This window comes from Corvus brachyrhynchos, unplaced genomic scaffold (genome assembly GCF_000691975.1).
Source record: "Corvus brachyrhynchos isolate BGI_N302 unplaced genomic scaffold, ASM69197v1 scaffold239, whole genome shotgun sequence".
Taxonomy (NCBI): domain Eukaryota; kingdom Metazoa; phylum Chordata; class Aves; order Passeriformes; family Corvidae; genus Corvus; species Corvus brachyrhynchos.
The window spans coordinates 993,310-1,017,369 of record NW_008246057.1 but is presented as its reverse complement, the minus strand read 5'-3'; the positions used below and the strand labels follow the sequence as shown (position 1 = coordinate 1,017,369).

At 38.2% G+C, this 24,060-nt stretch overlaps 1 protein-coding gene across 11 annotated transcripts in view; it reads right to left on the bottom strand.

Annotated features, from left to right (window-relative positions):
- MAGI2 (membrane associated guanylate kinase, WW and PDZ domain containing 2) overlaps positions 1-24,060 on the bottom strand; it is a 720,301-nt gene that overhangs the window by 225,100 nt on the left and 471,141 nt on the right. For all 11 annotated transcript variants that reach the window (XM_017745908.1, XM_008642498.2, XM_017745910.1 and 8 more), the window contains 3 exons: positions 23,808-24,023; positions 15,609-15,822; positions 3,954-4,033 (listed from right to left, as the gene is read on the bottom strand). In XM_017745908.1, coding sequence (XP_017601397.1) covers positions 3,954-4,033; positions 15,609-15,822; positions 23,808-24,023 — 510 coding nt within the window. The remainder of the gene's footprint in view (positions 1-3,953; positions 4,034-15,608; positions 15,823-23,807; positions 24,024-24,060) is intronic.

Sequence of the window (24,060 nt, the reverse complement as noted above, 5' to 3'; positions counted from 1 at the left end):
AGCATCAAAGGTACCGCCTGTGACTACAGGAGTGGGGAATATATAACCCAACAAAATGGGATAGGAGGGTGGGGTTCTGTTCAGCATGAAGACACCGAAATGCAGCAGTCTGTCTGCATACAGGTGTTCACACAGGTGGATCAGGTGTCTGTGTCCTCTAAGTGCCAAAGCAGAGCTGATATTCACAGTCAATGAAGTATAAAGGCAACTCAGCTCACCCTACATAAACATCTATATTCTGCAGTCAAGTTGGTGGGTGTAGAGGAGATGGAAAGACAGATGACGGATGAATGCTAGGTGAAATCAAAGTTTTATTTATAGTTGTAGGCCTATTTGTATTTCAAAACTAGGAGAAAGGAGGTTGACATAAAAAGAAAGAGACGGTCAAGAGTGATAGAGACTACTGCTTGGGACAGATTAGTAATGAAATTAGTGAAATTTGTAAAAGAAATGAGTGAAACTTTATATATCTGATCCCAGGAAATTTCAACAGCTGTTTAATAGCCAAATTGGATATAGAAGAAATCCTTGATTTTTCTCCAGAATAAAAGTTCCCTAAAATGAATTAAAAAATTTGAAAAAATTGCTACATTTCTTAATGAAAAATGAACTTCCTTAAACCTGTGATATTTCATGTCATTACAGCTGAACTGCCTTTCAATATAAAACTACATTTCTTACTGCCTTATGGGACTTGTCATTCTTTTCCATATTCTCTCCTGAAGAACAGACTCAGTTAGAAGACCACTCACATAATATACCTGTAATCATGCAAAGCCCATGAATCTACTATGTTATATGACTTTACAGGAAATTTAGCAACCAGGGAATCTACCTCACAGATGCAAAAGGGGCAGAACTATACCTTCTCTAGTACTCTACACATAAAAATTGTTTAACCAATTTTGATGTAAAAAAAAAAATCATTTAAAAGTAGTATTTAAATTCAAAACCCCCAAATTTTTAATTTGTATTTCCAGCAGAGAAAACACAATTATTTCTATTAAGGTCAATATTTTCTGGAGGAAATCAGAAACGTGTAAAAATTGCAGCTGTTATTGTAGAACTGCCAGCTATTTCTACTTATTGCTATTATGAAACTCAGATTGGCACCATAAAAACAGAGAGTAAGAGGCAGTTCTTGCTTCAAAGACCTGCCATCTAAGTAGATCTGACAGAGCAAAAGTCAAAGTAATTTGCTGAAGTGCACACAGAAGTTCCATGAGAGAGACACAGAAATAAAGATCAGCACTTAAAACCTCCTGACCTACAAAAGGATTTAGAGCAGTAGGTGTCATTAAAGAAAAACAGAGAGTCCACAGCACGCAGATAAAGAAAGCTTGACTTGGTAGAGCTTGTCAATCTCTTGGCAAAAGCATATGAAAATTTTTCAAGAGGAGGGATGTGCTGGAAGGTTGATTCAGATTTTGTGAAAGGAAATGAGCAAGCAGTGGGATTTGCAGATACAGAAGCCAGAGATAATGAAGAAATCATATTTGGCAAAGGAGTATTGAAGAGCAGAAAGTGGAAGAGAGGAAATGCGTGGAGCAGAGGGGGCCCTCAATACCACCAGCCCGGAACATCAGGACTCTGATATCATACTCTGCTTGGACATTGTCTGGTGTGGAAACTGCATGCTGGTGGCAGAATGAAGAAGGAGGACTTGGCAGGATTTGCACTGAAAGGAGAACACAAAAGTTGGGTTATTCACAATGAAAACCTGATAGGAGAATCTGGTAGATGATTAAGACGTCCTAATGTATCTCAGAGAATCAATACAAGTTTCAGATGTGACAAAATGAATGTCAATGAAAAGCACAGGTTATGCAGGTAGCGATAAAGCATCAAGGTAAGTATCATTTCCTATCTAAACACTTATGTCTTTGTAAAATTTTATATCTCTGAGTAAAGTATGCCAGAATAAATCATAAAGTGCAACAGAAAAGATGTTTGGCATAAAAAAAAAAAACTACCAAGCCACAGCTGAAATTAATTCTTGGAGTTGGATTAAATTTAAACAAAAATTCCAAATCCCTGTGTGCTATAGCAAAGTCCCTTGTGTTGGACCTCCTTGGCAAGGTACAGTCATTTTAAGGCATATAAGCGATTTTGAAGAACTTTTTCCTCTGCAGGTATTGGATTAAAAAAAAGACAAATGATACTTTTGAAAAACAGGAGAACCTTAGAAAAGAGAGGATGTTGCAAGAACAATCACTGTAAGAATAGAAAATCTCTCCCTAAAGTCTTTTATGCATCACTCCAAGTACTTTGCATTAATGAGCTGAGCAATCTTAAAAGAACAACATGACCCAGCATACTATAGTGATTCAGTAATCCAGTGGTCAAATAACTATAAAATAATGCTTTTTCTTTAATGCACTGATCTTCATCTTAAATTGTTTCAGATACTTTGATATTTTTTTTAAGTGCTGTTCTGATCTCAGTATACAACAGCTAACAAAAAAAGGAAAAAAAAAAAGCAACACATTTACTCCAAGTAACTCTGTGCAATGTTACTCCACAGATATTGGTGGATTTTTTCCCCTGCTTTTTCCATTAGTATTTTCTTAGGAGCCGGCTGAGATATAGCTTCATATAAGTAATGTGAGAGATTCAGAAAGCAAGCTCCTGTGCCCTTGTTTTGTTTCAGTATCAGACCTTTTTGTAATCACTGTAGAATTTAGTCTGGGAGCTCGTGTTGTCTGCGCTAGAATAAGCATCACAAAATCATTCAGACATGTAATTTCTGATGTCAGAAGAGAACGTCAGAATTGCTGCTGAAATAAGGAAGCAATTTTTGGAATATATCAATCTTTCAAAAGAAAGGCATTTACAAAAAAAACCAACCCAGAAACATTTTTTACTAAACCACTGACCCTGCAATTCTTACAGCCAGCGACTCCTCAGTGACCTCTTAATCAGCTCTGACTTTCCTTTCCATTAATAGTATTTACATTAACAAAATGTATATATTTTGGAAAATTTAAAATAAATCAGATGCAGTACCTGAAAACTTACTAATACATTAAAAATATTTTAAAATGCTTTGAATTAAAGCACATAGCATGCATGCATTTAATGCTCTGTATCTCACAACAATAAAATAAGTAGCAGCCTTTAGAAATCATAACATCTTAACTGACTAATCGAACTGACATGGAAGTATAGAACAATGAAAAAAACCCCTTATCAGAAACAGATTGACTACAACACATTCTTTCCTTGACTTTATTAAATGATTTTGATTACTGATAAACTTTACCAGAGAAAAATTAGAAATTATACTCAATGCAAAGATAGTTTGATATGATTTGTATTATTTCAAATCTCTGAATCTGTCAATATAATAATCTCTCTTGCTCAACAGTTACAGCTCCTGTAAGCATCCTCAGCAGTATATATGCTTTTAAATTTTAAAGCATTAGCAATGTAGTACCCCCCAAATCCAGCCTTGAACTCTGACAGACACTGATCTCTTGTCTCCCTCCCACACCCTGTTTTATCAGACACTATTTTGTTTAAATTGGCTACTAAATAGCATAGCACTGTACCTTTAAATACAAATCAAACAATATTCATATTCCCACGGTGCTGCTAGTTTCCCTTATGCATTGAATCGCCTGTAGATTAAAAGCTCAGAATCTGAAAAGGGATTCTGTTCTGCAGACCAAAGTTCTCTGTAGGAGATGAGGGAGAGGGTCAGTCCCGGAGTCACACACACAACAGGCAGAAAACACACTTGTGATCCTCAGCTTTGGATAGCATCAGAAAGGGGAATAAAAAGCAGAAACACATGGCACACTGAGAACTGGTATCACTTATGGCTTCTAACCAAAGCAGCAATTAAACACCTTTCACCATTCCCCCAAATGCCTGATTTTTGTAAGAACTGAAAGAGAGACACACACAAAGGAAAATCCCCTCTGAGCAGCAAGGAAAACTTAATCACCTACCATTTTCTTTGCACTCTTCTGGAGGTTTAGCCTTTTTCGCAAGTCGTGGATCCAGCCATGATGTTGTCTTTGTGTTATGGCTGAAAAGAAAAGAGATCACTCTGAGCAGACACATACTGAAAGGAATCAAGTTTATTCCTTAAGAAAAAAGGGTTAGTCCAACAAAATTGCAATCGATACACTTAATTTGCTTACTGGTTCTAAGTAGCCCTGAAGGAGGTGTAAGAGTAATTGTGCAAGGCAGCTGTAAATTTGGCAACCTCAGCTCCCTGTCCTCAAAGCAGCTATTTTTATTAAAATCAACTAGAATGTTGCCAAGTTAACCTCATTGAAAATGCAGAACTCATCCAGAGCAAAAGGAATTTATTACAAATACAGTGTTCTCCCGTTGAACGAGTGCAGGCGACAGGATTCTGTACCATTCTCACAGTTTTTGGATAGAATTATTTTCGTCTTAAACCTGTCCTTTTCATAAATACAGGTTTGTTATTTCTCACCAGCAGCACTGACAAGGCATAGCAAAAGTGATGCAAATTACAGCATGCTCCTGCAAAGTCTACATTTACGGACAGGGTGATTAATGATACTTTGTTTAACAAACCTTTATCTCTCCATATATAATCCTTCCATAGAGATAAAATAGATATGCACAAGCTGAATGAATCATGTGGCTCCTTTCTATACTCAGAATAGATCTTTGAGAAATCAGCCATCAAATAGCATTGAACTGGTACAAATTGTTTTCTGGGAGATTATTTTGCCAAGTGAATTGATACTTAGCACCGCTAATGAGACTTAAAGCCAGATCCTTTCAATGTATACCTTACCCATAAGCAATTAAATTTGGAGCCAAATATTGTAAATATATTAAGGAAGACTATAAACCAGAAAATGATGTGATCATTACTCTTTGATTTTTTGAGATGCTTTTCCTACAATACCATCATTCAGAGACACTTCTAACCCATGTTTTATTTATCTGATACATCCTAGGAGGAAGCTCATTCCATACAGTATTGAATTATTTAGTTTATTATTAATTTGCTGTGTCATTTTAAAGTGTGCTTACAACTTCTCTTATAAACATTGGTATAAGGTGTACAAAAACAGGAGACCTGGCAAAAAAAATGGATTAGGATGCAACTGTTTGTGAGTTACTGATAGAGTCTATGTGATCCCAACACCACTGGTTCCCTTAGGGAAAAATAAATAAATAGAACCAATTCCTTCTCCCACCTTGTCTTCCATGGCAGATAAATTTTCCTCTGCCTCAATTTCTCTCTCTTTCTCAAAACAGTGACAGCGCCTACTTCTCAGCAAATTGTCACTATGTTAAAGCTTCCTCCATGTTTTGGATGGGAACGAAGGTAGATGAGAGTTATGTATGGATAAAATAGTAACTAAATGAAAATTGAGGCATTTAAATTCTTTTTTCTTTAATGCATTATCTAGTCTAGAACACCATTCGTGACAGGTGAAGAGGATAAAGAAACCCTTTCCTTTGAGAGCTGAGCTATATTTGCAGAGTATGAAGAATGATGAGCCAAAGGTAAGGTGAACTTGAAATGATGCCAGCAGCCTGTGCTTGATTGCAAGTGTAACTAAGACTTTCTCAGAAGCTCTGGCTGCCTGTGGTCTCCTGTAGGGTGCATTTTTATACTGCAGCCACAGCCCAACCACAGCTTGTGCAGACATACTTGAGCTAGCTTTAAATTAACTGGAGGAGATGCTCCAATAGTGTCAGTGCAGCAGGGTGGAGCTCAGCGTGGGCTCATCGCCCCAGCATCCATCCACTGAGCTACTTGGGTGCATCCAGCAGCACATGCTGAACTCCACACCACCAAGGCTAACCCGTCAGCAGTGCCAGGGTTCAGAGCGAGCTTGGACATACCTGTGGAAGCTGCAGTTGCATCTCTGGAGTGTGGGCATGTCTGGACAACAGCCACTCTCTCCCAGCTCTTAATTCTGAATTGTTTTAAGGACCTCCACTGACTGCAAGGACTAAACCAGAATCACAGATTGTCTCCGATGGCTTTAAAAGAGCAATATATATGACCACTACTACCAATGTTTGCTGTGGTATAGAGCAAATCTTAAATTTTACAAAGGAAGTAAAAAGAATTACCCCTGTTTTAAAGGTGAGAAAATGTAGTCATGAAATTACTGTTCACATCCACCAAACAAGCCAGGGACAGCAGCAGTACTAAAAGCCAACTCTGTTGCAAGTCAACTGGCCAATGTCCACCCCTCACACCCGGCCAATTCACCAGCCCTGAAAACACCCCCATAATATTTTTAGAAAGAGTTTTCAAGTATCTGCGAAGACAGGTGCCAAGCTGAAAACAAGCCCAATTCAGCATCAATATTTAAAAATGTGAATTAGTTGGATTACAACCTTCAAGGTTTTTGGTGAAACTGAGAACAGCAAGCAGTTATGTTACCCTTTAGCATAAATGTGGCTTCTGCAAACCCAGCAGGACTGAAGTCTCAGTTATGTGCAAGATGGCCATATTAAACAAAACCATAAACAAACGAAAAAATCAACAGCTCTTACAATGGAAGAGTGATCCTTCAGTCTGCAGTGGAATTTCACAGAATGGAGATCGTATTTCATTTAGATCAGCTCTTACAGCACTCAATCTCCTCTTCTAGGTGCTATCTGTCAAACCTGTTCAGCTACTTAATAAAAGCAAAACTCATCCGCAAGAACTTTTATCTATAACAAATAACTGCAGGAGAAAAGTACCTTTCGAAACTCATCCCTCTTTTCCTTACTTGTATCCATGCTTTTTCTCTTGCCCTGCCTCTCCACTTTATAATCTATACTAGACATACAATGCAGTGGGACTAAACAACTCTTGCAATGGGACCTTAAATGCTTCTGGGCAAGTGCTTCAGTGGGTAAAAAATCCTTTCCTGCTCTGAAGACAGGACTTGAAAGAAGGCAGAATCAATCCCACCTGTCTTCTAACACCTCTACAGTACCATCAATGTCCTCTTATGCTCTCCATAGTGCTGTTTGCTTGGATCATTTTAGCAACCAGGTACACAACACACAAGCATTCTTTCAAGGAGGACAGACATGACTACTGTCACACTGCTCTCAATAAAAGAGGGAAACGAGTAGCCCTGGAGTACAGCATAGTGTTTGTTATGCATGTCTACTTCTGTTCTGCACAGGAGGTTTACTTGGCAGGGTATTCTTCCAGTCTCCCTTGTGTCAGCTATTCCCTCTTCAGTTCTGCTAAGGACTAGAATCTCTAAAAGCTAAAGGAAGACAACATTTATCTCCTAAACTGTTTTTATTATAAAGGAAGCCTTGATAGGAAAGCTTTAACTATGGGAGAGGAGACAGAAGGAGCAGTAAATTGGCCAAATTAACACCAATGGCAAAAGTAACACATATCTGCTGCATAGGCTGTGCACACTGAATGCTTTTTAAGCACTAAAAACCTGGCAGAGGGCATAACCTGTGTACCTTACCACGGGTCTAATCATGTGTGTCCATTTGGGAAGTCTTATAGACAGACCAGAAGGAAAAGGGGCTGGGGATTTACAGATTAGTTATGAATGAGTTGCGGATGAATAGCAGCAGCAGTTGTGGAATAAATGCTCCAACAGGAATTTGGAGTTGTTGTCAGTGACAGAATGAGAGTGAAGTGATGCAACAAAAGCATCCTGTGAGAAATACATCTGTGGCTCCACCAGCAATTTCCACTGACCAATGCTTCATTATTTGGCAATAACTATACCTTATAATTAAAAACACGTCTAGAAAGCCCATCTTTACATAATTTCAATGATTTTGATTACTAGTTAGGACTCCTGAGATAAGTGCTGGCAAACCAACAATGCTTGTCTTAAACTCTCTCTTGAAATTAACAGTAAATTCCTAATTTTTCAAACTTTGAAAGCAGTTAACAAAGGATCCCTTTGGTCTTGCTTCAAGCACATGGAACATGGGAAGAACATAACTTTTTAAAATTCATCCTAATTTGTTACCTGCTATGCACAAAATAGAAACTGCAGGTAGGCCTGAACTGTGTTGAAGTTGTTTTTTTTTTTTTTAAAGGTCATTCAGTAAAGCAGAGCTTAATACTTTAGCCAAATAATAATTAGCCAAAGTCAATAAAATAATTATTGCTAAGCTAACTTAAATCCTCTCTCTTTGCCAAGTATTTGCACCTAGCAGAGACAGTTTATTATAATCAGAGTCCTCTGGTATTAGTTGCACACAATTTTGAATATACATGGAAAAAATTTCTTAAACTGGTTTAAACAGAGTGAAAGAAAGCACAGAATACTTCCCAGAAACCTTGACTCAACCTCCTGTTTTTCTCCAGATTTTCTTTATAGCTCCACTTTTTTCACAGAGTCTGTTTATTTGCCTCTGTTCCCTGTTAATAGCACTGGAGCTGGGTACTAGGACTAGAGGCTCTCTGGGAATCTCACTGGATACCACTCAATATCTTTAGGAAGTAAAAAAACACTAGGAGTGTGGCTTTTCTTATCTAACAAAGTGTTATCTTTTTATTATAATTATTTGTTAGACAGTGTATTATTTTACTTAAGCTTTGAATATAATGGATTTGTGTTATCAATCTGTCAGTTTAAAACACTTTGACAGATGAAGTTTCTTGTACTAAAAAGCCTTCAGGCAATCTCTTGAAACCTTTTGGAAGGAAATATAGAAAGTACTTACTGACAGGAATAGCTTTAATGTCTTTTAAAAGCACTGCAAACCTATTCTAAATAGTGAGTCTTGCAAGGTATGTAACTTGCATGTTATTATGAAAAGCATTTCAAAAAGGGCATTTACTAGTGTGCTACTTCAGTGTGTTTGGGGGCAGCACATATGGGTTTGTTTGGTTTTTTATTGTGAACATATTAAATTTTGGCTGGTCCTTGATCTAACAACTTGAGCAAAGGGGAACATAGGAGAAGAAAACCACAGTGTTCTGTGGGCCCCTGGACTTCAACAATGCTAACTCCTCCCTCCGTTTTTTTATGCTGAAGCATTGCATATCTGCAGAGATTTTCAAGTAGCACAATAATGATCTTCAGGTAATTTGTATGTGGAGGGACATGGGTAGGAAAAACAGAGCATCAAACCAGCAATTTTACAATCCATCCATTGTGGGATGCTACCTAAACTTCTTGCACACATGTAGGAACAGATACAAAAGGAAGTTGTCCTCTGGCAGTGGTTTGCATGGCAGCAGCTGTGATTGCCAGTTTGCCTTGCATTTCATGGTGTGCTCAGAGTTCACAGTCCTTAAGAGACCCAGGTCTGGGAGTTCTATCCTGTGAATCTTAGATGGCCTTGGGCAGTAGAGGAGCACTTCTGTACCCAGCCCAGAGACGGTGGTGCTGCCTCCAGGCACTTGCAGCAGCAGCAGAGGCTTATGCAAGATTTTTAGGGGAATATACAAATGCTTAGAGTCTCCTGTGGTAATTTCTGCTGTTGAAGTAATTCTCTTTGACTCAGGCAGTTTAATTTCTGACAAAGAATGGGCTTCATCTCATGTGACTACAAAAATTACATAGCTAATTGTGTAGGATTCATCTCTCTTCAAGGGAGAGACACCTATACAGAATAATTTATCTTACTTCTCTTCCAGCAGAACCACCTAATCATATGCTCTTAAGTGACATAATGCTGGTATGTCACCTCCTAAATGGCATCTGGCTGTCACTCCAGAAGGTCCTGGTTTTGACAAGGTCTGTGTCATATCTGCTAGGATCATGGAGATGTCTTGGGCTGTTACTGTGCCTCTACAGTGGTGCTTTGGCTTAGATCAGGAGGTCACTTTTCCAGTGAATCTGTCTCCCAGTTATCTTCTTTTTCACACTAAGCATTCTCCAAGCTTGTAAGCTTTTCACTTGAATTTAAACTAAAAGATGCACAGCAGGAGCTCACTTATTGCACTACATTCACAGGCATGCAGCCCATGGCACCTGAAAAGACGTAGAAGCTGTGGCTGCTGGGTCATCAGCACCAAGAGTTTCGCTCTGCAGTCTGCTGATATTGCTAATTTAGATAGGGAAATGGTTTAGATCAGAAGGAACGCAGACTAGTTTTAACGCAAATCTGGTCTCATGGACTGAGTTCAGGGTCCAGAGGTTGTAGAAAATGAAGTGCACTCCCAGAGATCAACTTTCTTTTCAGTTTCATCTGAAAGGAATCCAGTGTGCATACTCTGAAATGTGAGCCAAATCACAGTGTGTGAAGACAACCAGAAGATTTCCTTCAGAAGTGTACTCCTGACACAAATTACATACTACAGCAGACAGAGTTTTGGATATCTGGAGACATCTTTACTGGTAGAAGCAGCTGTATTTTGGCAGATTAATTCTGCCCTTATAGATGGACAGGATGAATCAGCCTCTCTCTCCATTGACAGGATGAATTCTCTCTCTCCATTGACCTCCGAAGGAGGCTTGGCAACTGGCTTACATTAGGTACCTAATGCTATAGGGCAAGAAAGGTGAACTGATTCTTCTAGTTCAATAAATACAAAGGAGAAAAGTTATAAAAACATGACAAACATCAGAGGAAAGGTCCTGGAAGATGAATTCTGCAGAACAGAGCAGCAGAGACCTTTGGGGGAAAGACTAGAAATAAGAAAGTGAGGAAAGACAAGAGGAGTTAAGCTGGCAGTTTGACCTGGATGTCAGCACAGATAAAAACAGCAAGTGAGAGCAAGGGACAGCACACAACTAGTACAGAGTGATAATGTCTTTATAACATCAATAGACAAGAGAAAAAAAAAGGAATTCAGCGTTCTAGAAATTCTTTCCAGTTCTACCATCTTCATATTCCTAATTAATTTCTCATGAGGCAAGAAAATGGTCTCAGGAGAAAAGATCCCTCTCAGTTTCTTTCAGCAGCCTGTCCTGCTGTATGTCATATTGAAGTCCAAAATGCATTAGAAATCTGATTTGTTATGCTGACCAAAACTGACAGACCCAATCCAACACATAAACAAAGAAAATGAATTACAGACATTTATGGTGATATGCTCAAGACCCCTGATGAATCAGAATTGTCTACACAATGAAGTCAGACTAATTCAAGATGGCTTTTTTCCCAAAGAAAAATCCTATCAGAAGTGAATATTATAACAGTATGTGGAAAAGTAAAAAAACCAAAAAAACTTCATCCTAATTGCTACTTAATTCAAGTAACAGAAATATCCAGACAACCAAAACATTTCATTATTATGGACTGATACTCTGATGATATAACTCACAAAAGTTTCCAAGTAACTTATAAAAGTGCAGGTAGGAGGGTGTATCTTCTAATACAAAAAATAGTAATGGTGTATCCAGGCTTAACTAAAGTATCCTGCATTCCAATTGTGAACTGATGGAGCAATCAGGAGCAACTAAATATATCATGGTTCTTCAGGTAAACAAGATGTTGGGATAAATGCTATTCCTGCAGTCAAAAAAATTTCCTGCCTTAAAAACTGCTACAAAGAAAATCTGATCCCACTGAAGTCAATAGCAATATTCTTGAAGCTGTACTCTTCAGATATCACTTGAAATTGTACCAGCTGTATTAAAAAACTTAATGGCTGTTTTTTACAGTGAAAAGGAGAGTCCTTGGCAAAGGACTATTTTATAGCTGTTTTTTAGTCTTTTATGGTGCTTTCATAAAAAAAAAATCTTTAACAACTAGAAGAGATATGGCAACAGGTCCAAAAAGCAATGCTGACTATGCTGTTTGGAGAAGTAGGTGTTGAAGTAGTAAGAGACTGAATGTCTGCGAGATGTACTGGAAAGTGGTTTGTCAAACGTCATGTGGCCACATTCTCCTAAAAATCATCAGCACAAGTCAAAAAAGATGATTCTTTAAAGATGTTTTACAGCAGTTTGCACTTATTCTAGACTTTTATCCCCTAAGAAAACAATTAATATAATACAAGCAAAGGAAACCATATATGCTTTTGAACAGTATGGAGTCCAATAGGTTGACTTTAGGTTTCATGTCCTACTGTCCCTGCACCCCTTACAGAGTTCTGCTGCCTATATGTGGAGAGAAGGCTGGACAGAAAGAGAAATCCAATTCTGCCTTTTATAAAAAAGTATTAAAATGTGTAGCCAACTGTACAGGACAGTTGCATATATAATGCAATGGGATGGAGCTGGATAGTTGGGTGAGGGCCACGTTTCAGCCTGACTGCACATGATAGCACACACCCCAAGAATCTCGGTCCTTTTTTATTCCCTTCAGCATTGCACTGGACCAACACAGCAAACACTGATGCTTGGATCCAACACAACCAGCATCTGCTGACTTGAGGAGCACAACACAAGTTTGGGTCTCTAGTATGTGGTTTGAGAGCTGTTGGCAAGGCAAGGTCTGAAGGCTATGGAGAACCACAGCCTTTCCTTATCCCTGGGAAAGGGAAAAGCTAAAAAAGTGAGTGGTGACTATAATTTATTTAAGCATGCCAAAATATGCCACTCTTACCAGCCACATTTAAAGCAGGAAAGAAGGAGCAAAACTGGAAGGTTTTTTGATGGTATTCCAATTTATATACAGTCTGTTAATTATTGCATATTCTCATTAGCACATGTTCTCAGTGAAACCAAATGTAAGAGATGGAGTCCTATTTGTGTAGTGTGTGCCTTTATTTGAAAATTCAGATTCATATGTAAGGCTGGAAACAGCCCAAGAAATGTAGATCTTCCTGAAAAACAGTGGTAAGTATTATGTTGCAAGAAGAGATGCTCTTGTTCGGTCTGTGAATGCTAAAACAGGTAAACATAAGGTCATGCACCTATGTTGAAAAGGGAAAGAAAGGAAGAAACAGATCAAGGCATGCTCTAAAATACAACCATCTTTTGAATCATTCAGTGTCTGGTAGATGATAATTTTTTTCATCTTTGTAGTCCTTGAGGGAGAAGAAATTCCTTCTACTGTGCTTTACAAAATGCTAACTGAGCCATTAATGATTAACAAATAAATAGTCCTGTCTATAGACAATTATCTCTCCCCTGATGAAGTCACTTCCTCTCTCACTGTAAATCTGCCACATTATTCTGATGGCAGTTTTGATAAGTGAGATCACACACCAATTTTAGAGGTTAGTTTGATGTGAATGAATGAAAATGCTGTCATGAAATCTAAGACCTTTGGGTGTACCTGCGACAACCCGGAACTTGAGATCATGTGCTGCTAGAAGGCTTTAGTGTTTAAAGGCACAATTCACAAGATCCTCAAATAAAGCAATAAAAGATGCTGCCTAGTCTGTCTTTTTTTTCCCACTCATTGTGATGTACACTTTAAAAATGTTTGTTTTTCATCTATTATTTAATAATCTAGTACAATCTTTACTACTGTTCAGGGAGATGTTGTTAGACAAATAGGTTTTTGTTGTCTTTTTATCTTTCCGTTTTTTTGTGAAAGCAAATGGAGTCTCTTCATGCCATTAACCAAAGTGACTTGTAAACAAAGAGGCAATTTAACAGCATCCCCACAGCATTACATTCCTACTTAACCCTGCAAAGGCTGTGCAATGTGAAAACTCAAATGATCAGTGAGTTGCTCCTTTGCTAGGATTCTAGTAAATAATCTAGTGTTTTTACAAATGTGTAATTGCACTTTTTTTGCGAATACATTGTTCAACAATACAATCCCAAAAGCAAGAAGTCCTTACAACAGCCCTTCTATCCAGTCTGCACCTCTGATTGATTTCTTTGCTTTGCATAACATTCATTTAGTGGAAGTGAATGATGAGCATTGTCAGAACTGCAGTGTAAACCAGAGCATTTCCAGGAAAGGAAGTAAGCTGTAACATCAAAGGAATTTGAGGAGTGCAATGGCTGCTCTGTAGAGCATCAGGGCTATTTGCATTCACTGTATTCGCTACAAAATATATATTTACTTTCTATTAAATTACCTCCTGCAGTATTTACTACTCTCACAGTTTGGTGTATTAGTGATCTACCCATCATCCCTTCCCCCAGCCCCCAAAGGTATCACAGGTTTTTGTTACAAGTAAAATAAAAGTGCCATATAATTCAGTCTGCTTTCTTTCAGAGCATTCAATATGTGCAGAAAAATTAAATCTGGGAGTAAGGTAAGAAGGAAAAAAGGGTTTCAGCTAGCCCTGAGGTCACCCTAGTTCTACTCTGCTTGCTTGGGCAAAGTTATATTAATTATTCTTTTTCTAGAATAAGCATATTTTTGCCCTTTTCAGCAAAGACACTTATATTTTAATAGTTACTGCTATTTTCAGCCTTGTATATGCCAGAAGCTATAGCTGGTCATGCCAGTGTTCATTAAAAAGCCCCATGCACAAACTTTATTCTTAACATTTGTTTACACTTCATGTGATAGTCACAACATTTTACATTAAATACAGGACTTAAAGCAGAATTGACACCACGAAATGTTATTTTTACCTACTAATAATCAGAATAACAGATAATGCTCCAAACTGTGGCAATTCCACAAAGCAAACATAAATGCTACTTCTACCTCTGTAGTAGAGCTCTCCTGATGAAAATGTTGGTTTTTCCATTCTCTTTTTTCTTTTGTGGAACACAATGTTATGCCAACTCAGACATTTGCTGTGGTTTTTTTTTTTCTGGTAATGTATAATAATCACAGAATCATAGAATGTGCTGAGTTGGAAGGGATCCATCAAGATCATCAAGCCCAACTCCTGCCCCTATGCAGGACACTCCAGTCACACCCTGTGCCTGAGAGCATTGTCCAAACCCTCTTAACTTTGTCAGGCCTGGTGCTGTGACCACTTTCCTGGGGAGCCTGTTTCAGTTCCCAACCACGCTCTGGGTGAAACACTTTTTCCTAATATCCAATCTAAACGTTCCCTTGACTCAGCTTCAGGCCATTTCCTTGAGTCCTGTCCCTGGTCACAAGAGTGAAGAAATCAGTGTCTCCCCCTCCTCTTCCCCTTATGAGGAAGCTGCAGACTGCACTGAATTCTCCCTCCAGTCTCCTCTTCCTCAGGCTGAACAAACCAAGTGACCTCAGCTCCACTTCATAAGGCTTCCCCTCCAGACCCCTCACCATCCTTGTGGCCCTCCTTTGGATGCTCTCTAATAGCTTAATGAGAATACACAGAACTTTCATATCCTTTACTTCAATGAGTTTACTAATTAGTAACAGGTATGTATAATCTACCAGCACGGAAAAGTTTCTACACATAACTAATTCTCCTTATAGTCCACTCATTTATTTTACTATTTCTATATATAGCATGGTCTCCCTCTACTGTTCACTAGCTAGTTTTTAGTCCACTCATTTTTCTTTCCTTTAACTGGCAAAAAGCGTCATGCTCTCCACCTCTGTTCACATAAGGAAGGAAAAAGCCAGCAATTGTGTTTCTTTCCCAGCAGAAAGCACCAGAAGAGCAGAAAGGCCTTGCTTTCAACAGAAGAAACAAAAGCTTTAATTCCTGCCATCAAAATCAGCAGGCCAGTTACCTATCTTAAAACCCAGCAGGCTTCCATCTAAATCACTAATGCAGGAGTTGCCACCAGCCCTCAGACGCCCTGCCACCCAGAACATGCCTGCTGTTTTAATGAGGAGTGCAAAGCTGCACTTCACTGTACAAACCATTTCCCCGCCCAGTTAAATACAATACTGCTATTAAAAATAGAGGAAACAAGACTTACTCAATAAAGTAGACTTCCCCCTTTTCTGTATAAGCCATTTCCCAGTTATCAGGCAGTGGGCCCAAGTCATCATTCTCTTCAGGTTTAGTCTGTTTTGTTACATCCATATCCTCCTTTGTTTCTTCAGGCTGACCATATCCTGGTGCAGGACAAGGCTGGGTGGCAGATACCTCACCCGTGACAGCTGTACTCTTCTCTTCATGTTCACTTGATTCTACAAGAGAAGAAAAACTACAGGTTTTGGATATCCAAGTAATGGTGAAGAATTTACTGGGTGCAAGTCCCTGTGAAAGGCAAGTCAGAGAGAAAAGATTCTCTCTGAGAAAGAGAAAAATTCTGTTTGGTTTCCATAAGGGTCCCTCTGATGATGCATTTTATTTGAAACACAATGAAAGAAAATAAAGCAATAAAACCAAACTGAAACAAGAAACTAATAAAGAGTTCTGGCTCATTCTGTCTCAGGAGTCCTTCCAGACTAGCAGTAAACACTGAGCAGAAGGCAGCTTCATATCCAGCAGCTCTACTGTCTAATGTCTTAACTTTTCAAACTATACACACATAAAACAACTATCCTGCTGTTTTACCACAGACTACAGATCCTTTTCAAGTAAAAAAAAGTATATGCACCAATTGCTTTATCTGTATCCATCTATCAAAGAAACCAATGACATCCATGAACTCATAGCAATATATTAACCATATAGAAAGTGGTTTTCATTGCTGATACAACCTATAGGAAGCTTAGTTTCCCACAGCCAATGCCAAATGCTTCAACATGTCAACAATGTAGTCTACAGAAAAGTTCAAGAAGATGACAATTTATTAAATGATCTAACAGTGCACCCAGAGCACGTAACTATGCAGACACCTTTGTGAAACGTGTAGGAAGGTGGAAGACAACTTGGGTGAAACATTCTAATTAGTGATGCTTACAACAGCAAGAAAGAAGGGCAACAAAAAAGTAACAAAAACTGTCTATAAAGGTCCAGATTTTAATAAACTTACAGAATCAATAAATTTGATATTATGGCAAGCAATGGTAAGAGAGAAAAAGTTTAGGAGGACAAGTAAAGATTAAATAAACAACACTAAGAATGCAAGTACAAATTTTTCTAATTGAAAAGAAAAATAGTAAGCATAATCAAAGATAATTTTAATTAAGTCATGACTGTAATGATCTGTTACTTGAGACAGAATTGTACAAAATGTGAAAACTAGATTAAATCATTAAGGACGAACACAGAAAAACAACATGGGCATCTAAAAGCAAAACAGAACAGTCAGTCTAGAAAGTGGGAAACAGCCAGGACATTAGGGGTAAAAAGAAAACCTTCTGTAAGTGCAATAATAATAATAATACCAAAAGCAGACTCACTCTACTATTTGGGAAGGAAAGAAAGCTAATAGTTTATGATGCATAAGAACCCCAAGGCAATTAGTGCTCTTTTTGCCTCAGCCACTACTACAAAAAAAATCACCTGTGATTAAATGACTAACATAATTAACATCAGCAATAGGGCTAAAGAAGGTGGAGTGAGCAGAGAACAGGTCAGGTGAAACTCAGATGAACCAGATGTTCTCAACTGGCAGAGCTGGATGAAATGGAACCTAGGGTACAGAGAGCACCACGTAAGCAGACACACGGCTAGTAATGGAAAAACCTTCTAGACTTCATGGGAAAAAGAAACTTGGAAAGGACAAACACAATCTTGGTTTCAGCAAAGTATCTATGATTTAGGTTTTTAGATAATTTTATATTCTTAATTTCTGAGTACCTATGTTCCCTTTGAAATGATTTGCTCAATTAGGCCTTTTTGTCCTTTTTGTAGAAAAAGAGGAGGAAGACCCGTGAAACTCTAACTGCACCATCTTTCTCTTTTTAATTCCTGGAAGGACTGGAAGTAACAATCAAACCACCTACATGTAAACTCTTAAGAGGTCACAAATATTTGTCAAGAATTTTTTCATGAAGAAATTGTGTCAAACTAATCTTTTGTTTCTTTACATGACATAGTAAAAGGTGCTGCTTCTTGGGGATAAATGGTAGATACAGCTTTCGTGATCTTAAAAAAATACTTTTGACACTGACATGTACAACCCTTCAGAATACCATGAAAAAAATCACAAATTCAACCTTGAACACAGTTATGATCTACAGCTCTACATCCACGTGAAGCTCGTGTTGCTACATCTTAACTCATGCTTGAACTATGTGGAATTACAATCATTTTATGCTGTTTGGAAACATGAATCTATCTGTCTGTAGCATTTTCAAATATGTAAATATTCCTGCAAAGCAGAGAAGATATATGGTCTTCACTTACCCTGAGAACAGGACAATGTAATAATTGCTGATAAATTTTTGGGGTGTTTTGTTCTTATCTCTGCAAAGCAAAAGTCCTCATCTGTTACAAGCATTATTAACAGGTCTGTGAGTTGTATTCCTGGGGCTGCCTGCAGCCTTGACCACATTTCTACCACAGGAAGGAAGACATACAGATTAAACTGAATATAAGGCATAAGGTCACATGGCAGATTCATTTGGGGCACAGGTGCATCACACACAATGACTGTTGATCAGCCAGTTGGTCTGACAGAGTGCAGATGGGGTGACACTACTGTGTCCTGGGATTTTACCAGGATATCTCTAATATGGGTTCTCCCTCAAGATCTTATTTTCAACAGGTCTGAAGAGGTCAGATTCGTGATTTTCAATAACAATATTAACAAATCCCAGCCATCATGATGACAGAAAAAAAAAGTGAAAATTTAGCCCTGAGGATTAGAAGAAATATTGAGCTTTTCTAACACAGAGATTGCTATCAAAATACAGCAGGGAAAAAAAGAACCTGATGTTTATATTTAGCAACTTAAAATATAATTATTTTAAAGCCAATCTCATGAATAATTAATTATTGGATCATTACCTTTTAATAGGTTACTTTCATAATGGAGAAGACATTATGATGACTAAAACCCAAGCAATTAAGATGGAATTGCCTAATGCCATTTAATAACTGTAATCTTTACACAGTGGACATCCTAGTCACACTTATCTGAAAGCTCTATGGTGTCATCTCACCTTCTGTTACATGCAGCTATCATTCCTATACTCCATGTAAGGTAGATATTCACCTCACTGGTTTTCTTTCTTCTAATAGATATCCATCTATAATTTTTGATTTGATAAAAAACCCCCAACCAACAAAAAATTGACTTCTGGTTAAAAACTAGCAGCATCTTGAATGTACAAACAAAATTTGCAACGTGACAGTACTGCATGGTGAGTACAACTATTTTCCTTTGGAATATGTGATGTAAAAAAGAGCCTAAAATTGTACCACAACATTAGCCCGTAAGTATTTTTGTCACTAAAAAACCCCAATCAATTGAAATTGAAATAGCCTACTAGAGCTTCTGTCTCACTACAAAACAGATTAGATGGTTCAGTCTTCAAAATCAGATTAACACAGTTTCTCAAGAGTGTCCTGAGAAGTGACAGAATAGACACCAGTAAAGCACCAGCAAACTATTGCATATGTGGAATACAAAGTTCTTTGAGAACAAGATAATGTGTATGTTAAAATAACTATCTTTAAATACCCCAACTCTGTCATACCCAGCTTCAAATACCAGCAGTTAAAATATTACTGATATACGTTGATATGACACATTCTTTATAATTTTGTAGTCGATATGGTGACCATTTAAAAAAACCCCGGCAAACTAGTAGTTATGCTGTCATAGTCTCAGCATTTTTCATCAATGCTGTTGCTTGCACTTTAAATTTTTCTATTATTTACAGTCTAATTCTTGAAATTGGCCATCTAAATATGTAAAAGGACCTTGTCACTTTATTCATTTATATTAATGCTGCAGATTACTCATGTAGAGAAGTTCGAAAACTTATTCTCTTCATTTGAAAGTACCAACTCATATAACCTTAGGAATATCAGCAGAAAAAAAAAATTAAATAGTAATTTATGGGGTGGTTTTAACAGTTCTGAATAATATTTCACATCTTTATACCCTTGTTGTATCAAATGGCTGATTTCTTAAATTCTGTACAGGAAAGAGTCCATCCTTTTTAAACAACTGTTGGATACAATAGTAGTTTAACTCATGTTTGCCTGTATACGTGTATGTACTTTCTTGTGAAGACACCACTTTGCAGCCTTGGAGCTGTTCCCTTTCCCACAGAGCTGGAGCCATATTCAGGGCTTGGTGCTTTTGTATGGAGGCACTGCTCCCTCTGACTCCTGACACAGTGAAAACCAGGAGCTGAACCTGGGCAAGGAAAGCAGGAGTCATGGAGACTGGGTGAGCACAGGGCATTCTGTGGGTCACAGGATGTGACCTAGCTGTGGTAAATTGAGTATAAAGAACACACCAAGAAAAATCAATGGATATCAACTTTTGTATGTTTTAAAATCTCATGGCTCTCAGAAGCTACGTATGTTGTTTTCATGCCTCTGGCTGTCTTTGCTGTGCAATAATAAAACAATAAACTCAGCATGTTGCCTGGGACTAGTGCACCTTGCATGGTGATTGACAGCATTGGGACTCTGGTCTTCTGTTCACTCTTAAGGTCTGGAATGATAATTTTGAAACTTGATATCATATCTTACCCCTCAATTAATTTGAGCCTGACAGAACTTTATTCTCTGGGTGCAACTTATCATTGCTCAAGTACTGTCAGAATAATGCACATACATAAGCATGCCTTCAATGTTAAAGTGATTCTTCAGGAGTTTGGATGATGAACACTTCATCAGTCAGCAGTGGGAAAAAAATGTGACTTGACCAACAGTGTCAAGTACTGATGCTGGTTGTGAAGGAGACCGACTCAATTCTTTGCAGACATAAACAGTGACAGCAGTAAAAACTGAATGTCTGACAAGTTTTGGGTTACAATTTGATCAAGTCTCTTTTTACCTATTTAGTCAATGCATCAGTTTTGCAGAAATCCTTAATTTCAACACAGTGTCCATTAGGAAAGTTTTCTCAGGTGCCATATGTCTCGCCCAGTAATGCAGACAATTGCACTAAGTGTAAGAAACCGAATACTAAGTCTAATCTTACCCATTTTAACAGTTAATCTATAGATTATGTCTCTCATATGTTTCTTGGAAAATAGCAAGATTCTTCATTTAAATTTAGCCATTTAAGATCTTCTGTATCTGTAGGCTGAATTAATAATTCTAAATTGTAGACGTGATCCCTAAAATGTGTATCTATGTTCTCTTACTCTTTGGAATTTCTTCTTCTTATTTTATAGTAAGAGAGCAGAGACAAATAGCTCAAACAAAAAAGTAAGGCATTTAGGCATATAACTTACTAAAACTGGATGAGACAAATCCCATCTCCCAAATCATACTATTTTGTCCTGAGAGAACTTGATCCAGGATGAAGGACTGAGAATGCTCCATCCTAAAATGGCCAAAAGCCCCATCCCAAAGCACTGAGAAGGATTCCTGGTGGCTTCTGGGCTAAGAACAGGTGACAAAAATCAGAAAGAATAAACACATTGAGCAGACAATTATGATCACTTTGTCCATATACAACTGTCTCAGAGAAATCTGATGGACACGAAGAAAGGCATACGGAAGGTATTAATGAAAAATTGCTGAAGCTCAACACTTGCACAGATTATGGCAACAGACACTGAAAAGTTGCCTGAAAATTCAGACCAAAAGCACAAAGATCTCTGTAACCACAGATATCACTTAATCGGTCTGATAAGGATGGGTTCTTTTCTTCAGATTCATCTTAGATCTGTTGTTATTTCAAACTAGTAGTCCTATGTGTTAGAGCAGTCCTTTGAGTTGACAGGCTTGGATATGCAGTTAGTAAGCCATTAAATTGCTGAGCATCTATAAAAAATGAATCAATGTTTCAGATGTCCCAAGAGTCTTATAATTAATAAAAGCCTCCTCCTGGAAGTGAAGTATTTAAAATAGAACACACTTTCTAAAAGAATTGGCAATAACAAATGTCCTACCTTTGCTGATTCTTTATAAAAACTAAAATGCTCTCACCACCAAGAGTTTAAAAATAAATAAATTAATTAACATATTCTGGTTTTCCTGATTGTTTAAAGACACAAACTACAAATGCACTGACATTTTAGAAGTGACTAAGCCTCTGTCAGCTCGCAGAGAAAATGACTGCAGTAACAGGGTCTGTGGGAGCCACACTGCCCAACAAAGGCAACACAGCATGTATGTACAGAGTTGCTTTGCTACAATCCCCAAAGTCCTCAATCAGTGTAACTGAACAACAAAACCCTGCTTATGAAACCATGAGAGCCAACACAGGCACTGCTTGTTCTGCTGGCCACACTGACAGGAATTACTCTGGGGGGAAGAGGAGGGGGAAGATGGGGGGGCTGTCTTACACCCATGCTCATGTATTTCATTTTGTTACACAGCACATGCCAGTGCCTGCTTCTTGGGTGCTGCCTAGTCATTGTTCACATGGAATTTGCCTGGGAGAAGCAAATTATAGGTGTAGAATTCAAGGAAAAAGACAGGTAAATATTGGCTCTTGATCCACTTGGAGCTGAAACATATATTGTCCTGGAAATTGCTCCTCAGCAATGGTCTGTTATGTGGCACATTTTGAATAACTACAAAGAATGGTATTTCTAATGATTTCTACAATACACATCAGAGACCAAATCCTGCCTTTGCCTCTTTCACTGTGGAAGTATCCTGGCAACAGCGGCAGTGCTGATGTTTTATGTAAGGATCTCTGGGCTTCATCCTTTCCTGCTTAGCTGTGTAGGAAAGGCACGAAGTGCCAGAGCAACGCCAACAGATGCAATCTGTGTGGAAGGGATGAGCAAGACTCGTCCAGCATGTGATGGCAGTGGCCAGGGAACAATACTGCAGCCCTTTGGAGAGCCAAGGGGAAGAACCACACCCACTCTCACCCCACTGCTCCTGTACACCTCTCGCAGAAAAGGATGGATTCTGCACAGGAATTTTCCCTTATATGTAATGTTAGGCAACAGCTAAAGAAAAATATGAGCAAAATCATACTGGATGGGAAGATATCAAATTCGATATGCTTTGTAATGAAGCAGGAATTAGAAAGGTATATATAGACTCTGCAGTATGAAAATCCTTCTACAGAGCATAGAGGATTAGGTAATAGATATACTTTGTTTCACAGTAATGTATACATTTAGAGAACTTGCAATATTTCATTTTATCTTCTCATCCATATAATTGTCACTATAGACTTCTACTTCAGTGATCTGTTTCTGAATTTCTAAGTTTACCAAAAGGATTCACAGCATTATTTCTCAGAAAGACATAAAAAGCTGAATTCTTAAATTTTCTATACGAACAACAACAAAATCATTTCTTAAATTCTATTTCAGGATAAGAAGTATTAAGATCTGTAAAGTATTGTCTTGCTGAAAGGTTGAGGGGGAAGCTGATTACCTGCTTCAGAAAAGGCTGGAGTGCTCTCACTAAAGATACCAGTCTACATGGACTCCCTTTTTTTCTGAAGCACTGTGATCCAAGGAATAAAACAATAATTGTCTTTTAGGACTAGACATCTGAAACCCTTATCAGCTTTATGCAGGCTCTGAAACATTCCTGAAAACAGGTCCTCCAGATAGTACTGCCAGCTAAGTTTCAGTGGCACTGCCACAACTTTATTAATGTGGTGACTTTAGACTCCCACAATATTGCTAACTCTTTACAAGAATTTACAAAAGTTCATTTCATAAATGCTGAACAATCTTGTGAGTGTCACCATTTGAGAACAAGAAGGCTTGAAACACAGAAACTACTCATCTGACCAAATTGCAGCTCTCTAGACTCCCTCTATAGTCAATGGAGAGGAACAGGCACTTGTGATTGATTTCCTAACCTAGAAATCTAAACCAGGTCACAATCCATACTCAGAAAGAAGGTGTTTTTCTCCTTGGTCTATACATATGGTTCAAAGGGACTAGTTCAGAGACAGAAATCTTTACAGTAGCTGAGGTAAGTGAGATGACTCCCCAAAATACAGATTAAGTAATTTTTTTTAGGCTTCAGAGAAATCCTAATATTCAGGATTCCTGCCTTTCACTCTTGCAAGAACATCCTTACCTGAACATGCATATTCTCACTGCAGAAGGAGGTAACTGAGAACTCTGAATAACAGAAACTCACTGCAAAGTAAGAAGGAAGAACAGACCTGGTGTTACTGTCACGTCATTTCCATTGACCACAGGTCTTTCTTCCTCTTCTTCCTCTGGCGGTTCAATGCCTGTCTTCTCCATATTGCTCACAGACTTATTCCTTTTACGTTTGCCTTCAGCCCCGGGAGTGGCACCTGGGAGGATCTGGTCTGTCACATTTAACAGCAACGGAGACGGTTCTGCTGGAGGCTTCGGAGTGCCGTAATAGTTGTCTGCAAAGAAAAGAAAAGGAATAACACATAAGATTGC